The 16076-nt window shown below is 35.7% G+C and overlaps 1 protein-coding gene across 1 annotated transcript in view; it reads left to right on the forward strand.

The window, feature by feature from the left end:
• The window catches only part of RYR3 (ryanodine receptor 3), a 256141-nt gene that overhangs the window by 181692 nt on the left and 58373 nt on the right, over positions 1-16076 (forward strand). The window contains exons 55-64 of the mRNA XM_075151795.1: positions 567-629; positions 1073-1148; positions 1318-1441; positions 3482-3597; positions 3888-3955; positions 4800-4921; positions 7151-7200; positions 7901-7961; positions 9004-9242; positions 10178-10259. Coding sequence (XP_075007896.1) covers positions 567-629; positions 1073-1148; positions 1318-1441; positions 3482-3597; positions 3888-3955; positions 4800-4921; positions 7151-7200; positions 7901-7961; positions 9004-9242; positions 10178-10259 — 1001 coding nt within the window. The remainder of the gene's footprint in view (positions 1-566; positions 630-1072; positions 1149-1317; positions 1442-3481; positions 3598-3887; positions 3956-4799; positions 4922-7150; positions 7201-7900; positions 7962-9003; positions 9243-10177; positions 10260-16076) is intronic.

Genomic DNA, 16076 nt, shown 5'->3' on the forward strand with positions numbered 1-16076 from the left:
ATAATTGAAATAACTGATTTATATGTGACTGTTCACATTTAATGTGTACCTAATAGGTTTGTTGCACTGGAGCTTTCACACTTTAAACTTTTAAAGACTGCAGAAATATATCACATTCCTCCTTTTTCTTAGTCTGTAAATTCCACGAGACAATAACCTATTTTAACTTTTTGTTGTGATGTCTTGTCTTTAGTATATGGTTCATTCAGGCTGTTGCCACACTGTTCTGTCATGTTTTGAAGGCACATCTTCTATGCCTCATGATTCGTCTCCTCTCTTAGGCTGAAAAACATAGTTCTTAGCAGCTTGCCATCTGTTGCAAATAGAGAGATCTAAGTATCTGCAGCAACCTTCTTATTTCCACATCAGCAGATGGATTCTGTTAATCATCCTGTGTGTCTTCAGCACATTGCAAAACAAAAGGTGAACACAGTTTCTACAAGAAAGTTTAAAAATGTGAATGGTGTTACTCTAATCAGATCAACAACAGAGATGTTCTAGTTGAATATTTAATTCTTTTGTCTGAAATACTTTTATCTGGAAATAATTCTCTTTTTTTCCCATAGGGAAATGGGTATAGCCCAGCACCACTTGATCTCTCTAATGTGGTGCTTTCTAGAGAGCTTCAGGTTTGTATTTGTGTTTTGCATATGTTGTGCTGAAAAGAATTAATAGATTTGTTTTGTTATTATTAATGAGTTGAATTTTGTCAGGTTTTATGAGTGTATTTATGCCTGTGGTTGTGATATGCTGTTGTAGAAAGGTGCATGCCATACTATTTACATATTTAAAGAAAAGATTTCTACTGTTTATCCCATTGGTGCTTCCTGAGTTCCTAGAAAAAGTTACCATGAGGCTAGGGAAGGGGCTGTAAACATGCATGTGATATATGTGTATCCTGTACCTGTGCTGACTTCAAATAACAGCTGAATGTAGAAATGACACTTAACTGTGATGTTTCATTACTGCAAGAGTATAGACTTTACTCAAGACTGTAAAATTATGTAGAATTACAGAATTTTTAATTGTCACCGTTTAATTTTGCATCTTGTTTTTTCTGATGGTAATGTAGGGAATGGTTGAGGTAATGGCAGAAAACTACCATAATATATGGGCCAAAAAGAAGAAAATGGAGTTGGAAAGCAAAGGTAAGCCAGAATCCTGTGAACCACACAAAAAAGACAAGGAAAATGAGAGAGAAGAAACAGTCTGAAAGAAGACAGTGTAAGACAACCAAAATTGAATAGTTCCTTTTTGTACTTGAAGCAAAATAAATCTTATGGTAGAAAAGCTTACAGTTCTTTCAACTTACTAAAGGTGGTGGTAGTCATCCTTTATTGGTACCTTATGACACATTGACAGCCAAGGAGAAATCACGGGACCGTGAAAAGGCACAAGAGCTGTTTAAATTCCTTCAAGTCAATGGTATAATCATATCTCGGTAAGTTGCACATGTTTTTGAGATACTTGCTTACATTCAGTGCACAAACCATGATGATTGTCCTTATCTCACTGCAGTCTGTTAGTTATTAACATGATTACATTTGGCATATCTTCTGTAAATCAGAGTCCTTGTTATTTTTATGTTCAGAAAGACCCTTCTGAAATAATACAAACAGGTAACATTTTTAATAATTATGTGACCATAGTAAATACAAAATGCAACAGTAATGTAATTAAACAAGAAGATGATTCAAAACTTATAAATTAATAGCCAGCAGTGTCAGTAAGGATCATGGGAAAATAAATCTGAGGTCTGAAACACATCTATGTAAAAGTGCTTTTTAATCTAGTTTTTAAGAAAAATGTTGGGTTTAGTTCTGTGAAGCAGTAAGACAAAGTAGCTGTTTTGTGGTCATTTCATCCTTAACTTCTGCTCAAGCAGAATTGCAGACTTCATTGAATTGCTGTGCCTGGAAATAAGCTGGTCTGTGGGGACTTACACTATCAATGAAATTAAAATAACTTATTATACTGTATTTTTGGCTTTATGTGATGGAATTGTGAGTTACTGTACTACAATTATCATCTTTTGTTGTATGTGAAACAACTGAGCACATAGGAAACTGCAATTTTGCTGGCATTAAGAATTTCGTAAACTAAACTGTATTCATGAACAAATTTTTCTGTACGTGCATAGAGTCAGATCTTGTTTTCATTTATTTCTGCTTTTCAAGTGTGTGTCTCTAGTGAAAGTATACACTCAGAAATTTATACAAATTGATTATTAGCATCTGCAACAGGTAACTTTGTTGGCTTCAACAATTAATAACATTTCTTAAGGTATTAGAAGACAGCTCTAAATATACATTTCTGCATGACTACAGAGAAAAATTCCCTCCTGCCACATATGTAGGCTCTCAGCCAGAAACCAAAATGTAGATATGCCGTCGAACATTTTTATATACTCCATAATTGCTTTAGAGCCATTGAATAAGAAAAGCAGGTTTAGTTCCTGCAAATGAATGGTCCTTTGAAACACCAATGGAATTGCTCAGATATTAGTTTTAATATCTCTTTGCAGCTGCATCTGTTCGGGTTAGGATGACAATGTTTTCAGTGTTAACTAATGGGACAAGTCAACTTGAAAAAGCCTGTTCAAACTCTTTATGGACTATGGGCAAAGAGTTTGCAGTAATTGTCTATATCAGGGTGAATCAAGATTATCCTCTTCTCAGTGTTTTCTTAGATGAATATGTGCATATTTTAAGGATATATAAAATCTTTTGAAGTACTGATTGCAATTATCACATTTCCAGAATGTCATTCTTAAAAACATTGGACTAATCATTAAAAAATAGAAATTCTTTATAATTGGAAACATATAGGCAGCATAGCGTGTGTACTTTTCATATACCATCTGCCTCTGTTTTGGTTTTTGCTCCTCTTTCTTGAGAACACTTTTGAAGCACTTTTGGGTGTTTATGACGTACAGATGAGTATGTTGTCCAGTTTTTGGTTCACCAGTACTAAGACATTGACAAAAGAGTTAATCAAGTGGCGGGCCACCAAGATGCTTTGGGGATTGGCATGCATGTCATGCCAGGAGAGGAGAGGCTAGATTTTTTCAGTATTAAAACGGAAGGCTACAATGGGATTTTACTACTGCTTCAGCTACTTAATGCAAGGTTATAGAGGCAATGAGGTCAAACACTATCTCCTCTAAAGTAACAAATTGTTACAAGGGCAATTCCAGTTAGATATATGAAAATATTTCACCCTCTGAAGTTCTTACCCTAAAATACCTATATTTTGGATACTTTAATCCAAAGCTGTTATACCCCTTAGAGAAACATGAACTGATTTTAAAATTTCTTGCTATGTAGTTGATAACTAAGAGTGCTATGGAAGGTAATTTTCTCCTTCTTAAGAAAATTTACCATAATTAAAAGATAATAAGGACTGGAATGCTTCATAGTACTGTCATCATTTGTACTATTGTCATCATAAGTGCTATTTATCTTAATGCTTTCTAAAACAGGGGTCTGAATGACATGGAGTTGGATGCTTCATCCATGGAAAAGAGGTTTGCTTTTAAGTTTCTGAAGAAAATTTTGAAATATGTTGATTCTGCTCAAGAGTTTATTGCGCATTTGGGTAAGCTGCAGATTTAATTTTGAAAATAATTTAAATTGTTGATATTTAAATATTTGGATTAATATGTTTAAATTTGTAGCAACCACTATTTTTATTGCATTTAAGAAACTTAAATTCTGTATTTTAATTTGCAGATTGAATTCTTGGACATCTGTAACTAGCTAAACTGTTTCTGCTGTTTTATTAGTTTTACTGAAATACAAAGTTTGCAAGGCTATATCAAAGAGCTATTGTATTATTTATTATTAGACAACTTCTTATTCATGTCTGCCTTGATTGTATCCTTGCAGAAGCCATTGTAACCAGTGGAAAAACTGAAAAATCTCCACATGACCAAGAAATAAAATTCTTTGCCAAAGTGAGTGATTTAATATTTCAAGTAATGCACATATACATTCCATTATACAGAACATGGAAATTTGTAATGTTAGACTGCTTTTCAGGTAATAGAAATATATCTTTCCCTTTTTTTTCATGGTAAGTAATCAATTAAATGTTGTTAACAAATATTTCAAAATATCTTCAAAAATATTTCAATATATGTGCTGGATTCAAATATTTCAAAATATTTCAATATATCTGATTCTACATGAGAAGGAACATAGAAATTAAAAGGCAGCTTATTTATTACATACAATTAAATACTCTCGCTGAACATATAAATTATTTCTGAAAATTTTTGCCTCGGTATATCACTGAAGTGCATAGTATCATTTAATTAACAGGAAGAAGTATTCCTATGCATAATAATGTCATACACATTTGTGTGCCTAATAAGAAAACTGTTGTCAATAATCAGATTTGAAGTAAGCAACATTTAGGATTTAATTCGGGATCTTAAAAAAAAAGCCCTCTCCCTTTATATTTGTACTGAACAGTTATTTTAATAGTGGAGAGGAAGGGTCCTCTTAGTTCAGAGATACTTATCACTGTGGAATGTGAGAACAGTAAGCCTGCAATATTAGATCCAAAATAGATAGATATGTGTAACTCTGTTTATTATTTACATAACTTTTAAGTAAAATTAAGTAAAATCGTAAGACTTAAGGGTTTAATTTATATGACTTTGTGTCTGAAATGAGAAAATACAACTGTTACAGAACGTCTAAAATTTTTGGAATGAACTTTGATCAATCAGAGCATTGTTGCTACATTTACCATTGTGCTCTGTGAAAAATACATTTTGTATCTGTATTTCTTAGGTTCTTTTACCATTAGTTGATCAGTACTTTACAAATCACTGCCTCTACTTCCTGTCTTCTCCAACAAAAACACTCAGTAGCAGTGGATATGCATCAAATAAGGAAAAGGAAATGGTAGCAAGGTAAGTAGAAAATTAAGATAACACAGGAGGGTTATTATATAGATAATTAAAGGTCTCTTCTTAGATTAAAGAGAAAGATAGTTCAAAAGCTCAGTTTCCTCAGATAGAATGTGAGCAGTTTATTCTGTATAAGAATGGCAGTGAGTGAATAGAATTCCTCATTTTAGTATTCTTTAATGTATAATTAAATAATTGAGTATATATACTAATTATATATATTACAATACAAAATTGTGGATGATAACATCAAAAACATTAATAAATGATTCTGTGAGCAATGGAACTAATAAAACTTAGTTTCTGATGGGTTTGTGTTTCATTTTTGATGGCAGTTTCTGGTTGAAGCTTATCCCACTGTTGGGTCATTGAAATGGTCTCACATTTAAATTTTCAGATATCAAAACACATGAGAATACCATGATTGAGCTTTTTAGGGTTAATTATGGATTTTCCCTTCTCTACAAAATTACTTCTGCCGTGCACAAAAATTGCTGGAATTTAGTAATTTTTAGATGTGGGTTTTGAGATTTGGTTGGAATCATCCATTTGACTCAAAGTTATTCTAGAAAACTCAGTTAAAAAGAGACAGTTGCCTTTTAATTTATAATGTGTTGCCTTTACAAAAATATGAATTTCATTTTTCTGGAGCTAACATTTAAAAATTAATATTTAATTTATTTTTAACTATGAGTGTCATCTAATATTTTTGTTGCCAATTTTTTTCTTCCCTTTAAAGGTGTGCTGCCAGTTATTTTCTTTGGGAAATTTTGTATCATAATTTTTCAAACTGTATTTTACTCTCATGCTTTCTTACTTTAACTGTTAGTTTCTTAAATTTCTTTTGCTTTTCTTCACTACGTTGACCAGAGTTGACTACATTTTCCAACGGAAGAGTAGATATAAAATTTGAAAGTAAAGGTTACTTACTTGTTACATAAGATCAGGCCTAGCACTGAACTTCCTAGATTCCATTCTTCTGTTTATATTCCAATGTATTTTTGCATTTCTCTAAATTATTATTACCCTTTTGTTTCCATCTTCTAGGTGGGTGGTAGTCCTTATATAGCAGTTGCCCATTAGAGTGAGTGTTAAGTCCCTAAGATTCTTCTTTACTGAGCTTTCAAATATATTATATACAAATGTGCAAGATAGTCCTCCAGTAGGTGGGGAAGTCAGCTCAGGTTCAGGAGGATGGAAGTTTAATTTCATTTCAATTTCATGCTTCCTCTCTGAATACTCCTATTACTTCCCTAAAGTCAGTCAGATCAGCTTAAGAAAGATAGATGCTTACTAGGGATGTACAAAATGCCTTTATAAAGGCACATGAAGGAAGTTAGATGTCTAGCCTGCATATCTTCAGAAATACTTTATAATTCTTCGTCCATTTTTCATTGAGCAAAGTGACTATTGGTTTTTTTCATCTTATAGGAAATATAGTATTTCCTTACTATCATGAAGATAACAATGACAATCTGTTGTTAGTAAGAGACCATACCAATTCCTAAGGTATATTTACTTCATTTTGTTACGTCCTAGTTCCATTTGTAAAGCATAGCACAGACGATAAACAAGTCTGCCTAGCTGTCTTTGTTTTTAGAAGTTAAAGTAGCCCCTTTAATCTTTAGAGAGTTGGTGTTTTTTCCTTTGTCTTAATTATCCTGTTATTTTGACAGATAGGTTAGATATGCAAGTTTCTGACATACTTGCCAGCTCTTCTAGTCCATATATGTTTCAGGATTCATCTTATCATCAGCAGTGGCTAAACACAGATTTATTTATTTACAAAGGATATCTTCGCAAACTGTTTTAAATAGTATGAAGATTTGTAACGTTCATTTCTTGCAGAATGCCAAGTAAAACACTAAAATGTTACTCAGTTTTTCTTGTTCTTACAAAAAAAATTTCTTATTCAGAAATAATAGCCATAAAGAATGACTCAACCATATAATATGCAATTGTTGGAAACCACTGTAATCAAAAGAAAGTTTCCCATTTCAAGTCATCTCTGAAGTAGTGAAGCTTAGAAAATGAGAGAATTCAGAAGCTTCAAAAACTTATTCTGCTTAATGCAGTTATTTGACTGATTGTTATCATCATGTATGATTCAAAATACTATGTTGTGTTTTCTCTTTCATATTCATATTCCTACTACTCTTTACCTCATATTCTAAATAAATCTTTAATCTTTGTCTTGTCTTGTCTTGCCCTTTCTGTTCTTTTGTACTTTAGCCTGTTCTGCAAACTAGCTGCTCTTGTTAGACATAGGATCTCACTTTTTGGTAAGTTGTTAAGAAAGATCTTGATAAAGTTAAAAATATAAAGAATGTATAACCATTGCTTCTATCTTACCTGAAGCTTTTTACAAGCTATAGGCAAAATTCTATAAAATGATGCATAATCTTCTAGTACAATTAGTGAGTGCATTGAACATGGCTCTGAAGTTAACAGTTAAAAGAATATGTAAAGTGTTGGAGAAGGAAGAAGTAGCAGCTTCTAGGATTTTTAGACTACTTTAAAAAAATCTCATGCCTTTGCAATTACTTTTAGCTTTTCAAAAGTCATCTTACGCTAATTGTTTTGATTTCTGTCATCCAATTGTTGAATCTGATAGATTAATTTCTCAATAAGCTAGGGGGATGTAGGGAAAAATAACATACCTTTTTCAAAGGTATTGGTAAGAAAATTATAAAAGAAATGTAGGTACTACAAGATACAAAGTTCAGAATGTTGTAGGGTCAAGTGATGAAAATGAGCCATAAGTAGACACTAGTTATTTTTTAGTTCTTGTATGGAAATGGACTTAAGAAATTGAAAGTTAGTTCTAGAACCAGACCTAAATCTCCCTCCAATGACCTAAGGTGGGAGGCTTATGTCATGTCTTGTTTAACCTGTGCATCTCCAATAATGACATTTTGGATCATTAGATTATCCTACATTTTTCTATACTATTGTGCTCTCATAGTATCTCTTTCTAACCAGGTAGTGATTCTGCTACAATGGTGAACTGCCTGCACATCTTAGCTCAGTCTCTTGACACACGGTAAGTTTGCAACATTTGTACCAACTACAAACTATGTTGGTGTCGCAGAGCTTTTCAGGAGCAGTTGGATTGTTTCTGTATTTTTTATTCCTTATTTGTAATTAATGATATTAGCAGTATCAATAATTCAGATATTGACCTCCATATTAGCAGATTTCATCTAAAGGGTTTAATCTACATTTTTCTGTTCAATGCCTGTCATTAAAACATTCAAAAGTTTTGTCACCCTTTCCAAGGGCATTTGAAGACTTTATTGGGAGATATAAACGACACAAACTTTGGAACTGCAAGTATTGATACCTGTAGATATTAAGACAGTTTAGTGCATATTGGAGAATTTGGCATTAGAAGTATGCAGAATGTATTAATATATGGGCATAGTTACATTTGCTGACTTTTACTGTTTACCATTGAAATGCTTATGTAGATTAAAACACAGGCCAGGATTGTTTTCTAATTTGAGCTGTTTTCTGGACTGGTTATGTTATACAGCAGCCTGACAATGAACTCATTGTGAATAACAACACTGGAAAGCGTCATTAAGGGGTTGGAGAAGAGTGCAAAAACAGTTGAGGAATGGGACTGTGATGCTGGTATTGCAGTTGCATTCTCTAGATTTAGGGTGCTTTGAAGATAAGTAAGCATGTATCCTGACTTGCACACATAGTTACTGTGGCTCCTATAAAAATCTAGGGATTAAGAATTATTTTTCTTGAGCATATTGTACAGAGGAGCTTTCTCACCACCTATGACGTTTGCTGAGAAGGCATTATCTTATTTGAAAGAAGATCACAAAAACTGGAAAGACAAGACTAAGGAAGCAAGTTCTTTGCTGTTATTATTTTGTATGAAATATTCCAAGCTAATTGTTGCTTATACTGCTATGTAGATGTAACTGTCCTTTTCAGTTCATAATGTAAAGTTCACTGATACATGTGTGTATCTTCAAAGACTGATAGAGTGTGACTAACATGTCCATATATATCTATGCAACTACTAAAGATCAATGCAAAGTTAATATTTTTCCCTTATTATTTTTCAGAACTGTTATGAAATCAGGATCTGAGCTTGTTAAAGCTGGATTGCGTGCCTTTTTTGAAAATGCAGCTGAAGACCTGGAAAAAACTTCAGAAAATCTGAAACTTGGAAAATTTACCCATTCACGAACACAAATCAAGGGTGTTTCACAGAATATCAATTATACTACGGTAGCATTGTTACCCATCTTGACATCAATTTTTGAACATATTTCACAATACCAGTTTGGAATTGATTTACTTTGTAAGTCTTTCATTTATTTTTGAATTTTATTGTGTTATAATATTACAAAAGCTTTTTAGTAATGATTGCATGACTTCAAAGGATGGAATTCTGTTTTCAGTTACACACACATTTCCAGCATTAAATCTGAAGTTAGCTGCATAGTACCTTATTTCTATTGCATGTTTAAAAATAATACTCAGTAAGTTTCAAGTTAATTATGTACAATATTTCTCCAAACATTGAGAGAGAGAAATTAACATTTCCCCTTAAGTGCTCTCTTACCAACTGTGTGGATGAGCCTAGTTCCCTATAGAAAATGAAATTATGCTTATTTTTATTACATATTTTTACTTCATTAGATTAAAGGAGACAAGTCATTATTGATTCTTTGTGGGTTTTTTCTTACATTTGAAAACTACTTTAGTTATTCTAATTTAAATTTTCCTTATTTTTAGCATCATTTAGTTTAAAATTACTGAAATGCCTCCTTGAGATTCAGCAATATTCTGTTCCAAAATGTTGTATATATTTGGGTAATCACAGTTCCAAAGCAGAAGATAATTAAAAGATTGATAGCCATGAAAAGAGTTTCTTTAAAAAGGGGGGAGCCTTTAGATCATGCTCCTAGACACACAGACTGATGTGGTTTAGCTTAAAATAGTACTCTGCAAGTGTGATAATCTGCAATATCTTATTTGCAAGTATCTGCTGGCCTCTTGGAATGTCTGATGATCTGTCAAGTTTTGGAATGAATGTAGATGACAGACCAGATATCAGAGAAATTTAAGATAAATAACAAATGTGCAGAGTATTGACAGCTTAGAATGTTCAGTGATACATATGCTAAAAGTTTTAGACACCGTTTATCAGATTGCGTAAAACAGATGTTTAATATTTGAAAAGTAGTCTTTAGTTGAATAAATACTGATAATCTACTTCTTATTTTCCTCTAGTGGGTGATGTACAAGTTTCATGTTACAGAATTCTTTGTAGCCTGTATTCTCTTGGGACTGGGAAGAATATTTACGTTGAAAGGTATTGAGTGAAAAACTCAGCATGTAAAATTTTCTCTTCTTTAGGAGTGTGTTGTTTAGGTAATAAAGCAGGTTGAATGAAAAGTGAATCTGAAACAGTGTGAGCATGTTTAAAATACACTTTAGCTGGAATGTAGTTGCCTATATTTTAGAGTTTAATTTCACACAAAAAAAACCCAACCCAAAAATAAATAAAAGCAAACAACTCATCCTACATATGGCAGTGTATTTGCAGGGAGTTTTTTTTTCCCCATAGGGAAAGCTAAATTTTTCCATGGGTTGCCATTAAGGTTCCCAAAGTTTGGCTACTCCATGTTGCTGTGGTAAGAAGGCTGAGTACTAAATAGGCTGCGTCTGTCTCATACCTAAGTCTGTACAGAGTTCTCAAAATAATTGTCCTGAGCATAAAATCCTGAACATATGTAGAGCATTCTGACGGCCTTTAACTCTACAAAGGAAAACACTTTACCAGTTAATTGCATTTTAAAAAGAGTAGGGTCTACAATTCCTTTAAGCATCTAGTTACTATGATATGATATGAGGATCACCTCCTCCAAGCTCAGGAGCAATGCATCCCAACAAAGAGGAAGTGGGGTAAAAACGCCAGGTGGGCTGCATGGATGAACAAGGAGCTCCTGGACAAACTCAAACACAAAAAGGAAGCCTACAGAGGGTGGAAGCGAGGACGGGTAGCCTGGGAGGAATACAGAGAAATTGTCCAAGTGGCCAGGGATCAGGTTAGGAAAGCTAAAGCCCTGATAGAATTAAATCTGGCCAGGGACGTCAAGGGCAACAAGAAAAGCTTCTATAGGTATGTCAGGGTTAAAAGGAAGACTAGGGAAAATGTGGGCCCTCTCCAGGACGAAACGGGATATGGAGAAGGCTGAGGTACTCAATGACTTTTTTGCCTCGGTCTTCACTGGCAAGTGCTCAAAACTCACCGCCCAAGCCGCAGAAGGTAAAGGCAGGGACTGGGGGAATGAAGAACTGCCCACTGTAGGAGAAGATCAAGTTCGAGACCATCTAAGGAACCTGAAGGTGCACGAGTCCATGGGACCCGATGAAATGAATCCACAGGTCCTGAAGGAACTTGCGGATGAAGTTGCTAACCCACTGTCCATCATATTTGAGAAGCTGTGGCAGTCCGGTGAAGTTCCGGCTGACTGGAAAAGGGGAAACATAACCCCCATTTTTAAAAAGGGAAAAAAGGAAGACCTGGGGAACTACAGGCCAGTCAGTCTCACCTCTGTGCCTGGGAAGATCATGGAACAGATCCTCCTGGAAGCTATGCTAAGGCACATGGAGGACAGGGAGGTGATTCGTGACAGCCAGCATGGCTTCACCAAGGACAAGTCCTGCCTGACCAACCTAGTGGCCTTCTATGATGGAGTGACTACATCAGTGGACATGGGAAGGGCTACAGATGTCATCTATCTGAACCTCTGTAAGGCCTTTGACACAGATCCCTACAACATCCTTCTCTCTAAACTGGAGAGGTATAGATTTGATGGGTGGACTGTCCGGTGGATGAGGAATTGGTTGGATGGTCGCATCCAGAGGGTAGTGGTCAATGGCTCAATGTCCAGATGGAGATTGGTGATGAGTGGTGTCCTGCAGTGGTCCATATTGGGACCTGTACTGTTTAATATCTTCATCAATGACATAGTGGGATCAAGTGCACCCTCAGCAAGTTTGCGGATGACACCAAGCTGAGTGGTGCAATTGACACGCCTGAGGGATGGGATGCCATCCAGAGGGACCTGGACAAGCTCGAGAAGTGGGCCCATGTGAACCTCATGAGGTTCAACAAGGCCAAGTGCAAGGTCCTGCACCTGGCTCGGGGCAACCCCTGGTATCAATACAGGCTGGGGGATGAAGGGATTGAGAGCAGCCCTGCAGAGAAGGACTTGGGGGTACTGGTGGATGAAAAGCTGGACATGAGCCGACAATGTGCGCTCACAGCCCAGAAGGCCAACCGTATCCTGGGCTGCCCTAAAAGCAGCATGGCCAGCAGGTCGAGGGAGGTGATTCTCCCCCTCTACTCTGCTCTGGTGAGACCCCATCTGGAGTACTGTGTCCAGCTCTGGAACCCTCAGCACAAGAAAGACATAGACCTGTTGGAACGGGTCCAGAGGACGGACACAAAAATGATCAGAGGGATGGAACGCCTCTCCTATGAAGAAAGGCTGAGAGAGTTGGGGTTGTTCAGCCTGGAGAAGAGAAGGCTTTGGGGAGACCTTCTTGCAGCCTTTCAGTACTTAAAGGGGGCTTATAAGAAAGATGGGGACAAACTTTTTAGCGGGGCCTACTGCGGTAGGACAAGGTGTAATGGTTTTAAACTGAAAGAGGGTAGATTTAGGCTAGATATAAGGAAGAAATTTTTTACAATGAGGGTTCTGAAACACTGGAACAGGTTGCCCAGAGAGGTGGTAGATGCCCCATCCCTGGAAACATACAAGGTCAGGTTGGACGGGGCTCTGAGCAACCTGATTTGGTTGAAGATGTCCCTGCTCATTGCAGGGAGGTTGGACTAGATGACCTTTAAAGGTCCCTTCCAACCCAAACTATTCGATGATGCTATGATATGTTCCAAGCCCTGGATTTTAGTTCCCTCTTCCATTAAAAGAGGCTCAAATCCATATATGCTGCTTTAGAAAAGAGAACCCTATTGTTGGTCTGTCTATCACAAGGCAGGAGCCAAAGTAATCATAACCCTTCCTTATACTTCTGAAGGCTTTAGGTTAGGCACTTTTCATGATCTGTCTTATAATGAAAAGTTTAAGATTCACAGGGCCTGAGAGGGAGACTTAAACTGGAGGAAATACAACTCTGTAGTCTGGTTAGGAGAGGCTTTGCCTAGTATGAGGAATGCTGGTCTCCACTTCCTTCCTTCCAGAGTTCATTCAGTAATTCTATCATGCAAAATGCAAGAGCAGTCTGGTGGACAGACTGTCTCTTTCCTCCCACTCCGCATGCATGTACATGTGTGCACAAGCTCATTCTTGTGTATGTCCACATTCAGTCATTTGTACATCCATCACTAAATTGCAAAGCTATACTCTTTCTTTCTTCTCTTTCTGGACTTGAAAATCTTAAATAGTCTTTGACACAGATCTGATAATCAAAATAGGAAGTGCCTTATCCCTACTCTAACTAGCAGTCAGGGTCTTCTCACAGGAAATAAAACGTGATTATGTTTGAGTTGCCTTTTGATGATAAGAGCTCGCAGCACAGGCCTCCACTTGATTGGCAAGAGCTATGAGCACTGGACAATTACATTAAACACTGATGTTAGCAGCACCACCTTTTCCTACTGCAGTTGTCTTCTTAGAAGGGAAGAGTGATCAGATCAGATATATCTGAGAAAATGACTTAGTTTCCTAAGGCTGTGTGAGAGGTTTCCAACTGTGGGTTTCATTTAGTTTGGTTTTCACTAGACTCACTCAGGCTCTTAAATGAAGGCTCTAGGCAGACATCAGTGTCTAGGTGGGAGGTAGGATTTCAAACACACTGCTCAATATTTCAGCAAAACTTGGAAGTGAATGATTGAGCTGACTTGAGCAGTTATTCAAGTTAAACAATGCTCAAATTTAGGATCAAAGTGCAGTTTTTATCCTAGTGAATTTTGGCAGGGACATTAAGAAGTTTTACCTTCCATTGCAGGATGAGTCATAGTTCACTTTCATAGGTGAATATCACTTTTCATGGCTGAAATAGTTCAGCTGATTCTACAAGACTCCTGGCTGCTGGGGCTCAGGACTAATACTAAGTTGGATTGCTGCTGCTGCCTTGTTGTGACAAACTTCCACTGTCAAGGGTTTTATCCTTTGTTTAGGATGTTGGAGATGTTTCTGATTTCTCTGTGGACCTTTATTCTCTAAATGTCTCTGTGGTTCATAAATGTTGAGGACTGGATGCAAAATGCAGTAGTCCTTGACTACTTTGAGCCCTAATGCTCTACTGGCAAGTATAGTATTATTGCTATAGGCATTCTGACTATGAATTCTATACCCGGGTACCTATTTCTTTTCATGCACTGCATCAGAAATTTAGGTCCTAAATTTGGGGTCGAAAACTCCCTTTTCATACCCAGTGCCCAAAAGTTGTATGTCCCTTTATGGTGTCTTGGTCTTTTCCTGGTTAGTTTATAGAAACACATTTCCAAAGGATTTTTAGCACAAATGATGAAATATCTGTATCAATAATAAGAAATACAAACTTCTGCATAAGTTAAGAAATTATAGTACTTTTTTTAATGTGTGTAGTTAAATATGACAAAATTAACTGCTGTATTCAGTCATACATACGTATCCAGATTGTTCAGTTTAAGACTTCAATTTGACCTGTTTGAGGCTTCTCAAAATGAAGACTGCCAAAGATGCAAGAAAGTCTGTTACAACAACGATATAATAGGAAATGCTTCTTCATGACTACCATCAGTTGATGGTCTTTTATATTGCTTTGGTTTTTCAAAGTCTAGATTGATTTGATCACATTGCAAGTGTTTTCCACTTCCTCCAAGACTTGCATATCAGCCTCTGACAGTTCTTCCTCATTCTTTGGAGTGAATGTTTCCAGTTAGTTATCTTCCTAACATATTTTGTCTAAAGGGTTAATTTGGCTTTTTTTTAAGTTCCTTTTACTCCAATAATTCTATTGAACCATTCAGTTCCCCAAGTGATTTATTTTACATTATTTGCTTTTTATGTCAGTGAGTATCTGCTCTGAAATTCTTTTTATCTTTTCTAATTTCTGTCCTACAAAATTATAGGCTTTCCCTTGGTTTCTCATATTTAGGACTTCTATATGACAAAACATATCTGTGTACTTAGAGTAATTTTCTTAGCCTTGTGTAATTGTTCACCTTCTCTTTTTTTGGCTTCTTTTTATATACAAAGATGGGTATGCATTATGACGTTGTCATGCATGTGATTACATAGCCTCAGTGCATTTGATGTTACTCTTTTCAAATTACTTTTTAATATGTGTTTGTGTACTTATATTTATGTACACACACCAAGTTTTTCCTTCTTGATCCAACAGAAGGCAAAGATGTAATAAAGCTTCCCTTTTAGGAAAATTTATGAAATCTCCTATATATATAATATTGCATCTTTCATTACAATTTAAATTGGAAGAGAACATTACTGTGCTCTAAAATACAGTAGAAATTCGATTATCAAAAATTTGTTTTTTAATGAAATGTTCTGTGGTTGCTATCTGTGATAATAATGCATCATGTGTTCTGTTGCAAAATGTACACTATATGGATGGTCAGAATGTAAGGAAAATGACACAGATATATAGGTGGAGCACATAGTTTCTTTTTAATTTTGTGGTAATTGATTTCTGCATTTTCCATTTCTTTGATGGCAGTAAAACAACAGTAAACTGTAGTACTTCTGTAGAGAACGAATGAGCATTCACCTTTGAAATAGAGTAATATCATGTGAATCATGTTACATGAAATACCCAAGTGAACAAAAATCCTTTTTTATAATGTTTTTCAATTCTGTAAGGCCATTGCTTTTGCCAATTTCTTTTGTTTCTCCTGCAACAAAAGAAGTTGGAGGGTATGTAGTTGCATATCTCTTCACATTCCAGCATGCTTGTGAAATAAAAATTGACATAGGCACTTGAAGATGAGGTAGTAGATGGGTCACAATCTTTGACTTTAGGTCATACAATGAAGAAGACTTTGTTGACAGGAAGGAATCTTAAAAAGATTGTTGTTATTTCTGGAATTTGAACAATCATAGAATCATCGAATAGTTTGGGTTGGAAGGGACCTTTAAAGGTCATCTAGTCCAACCTCCCT

The sequence above is a fragment of the Calonectris borealis genome, chromosome 5 (genome assembly GCF_964195595.1).
Source record: "Calonectris borealis chromosome 5, bCalBor7.hap1.2, whole genome shotgun sequence".
NCBI lineage: Eukaryota > Metazoa > Chordata > Aves > Procellariiformes > Procellariidae > Calonectris > Calonectris borealis.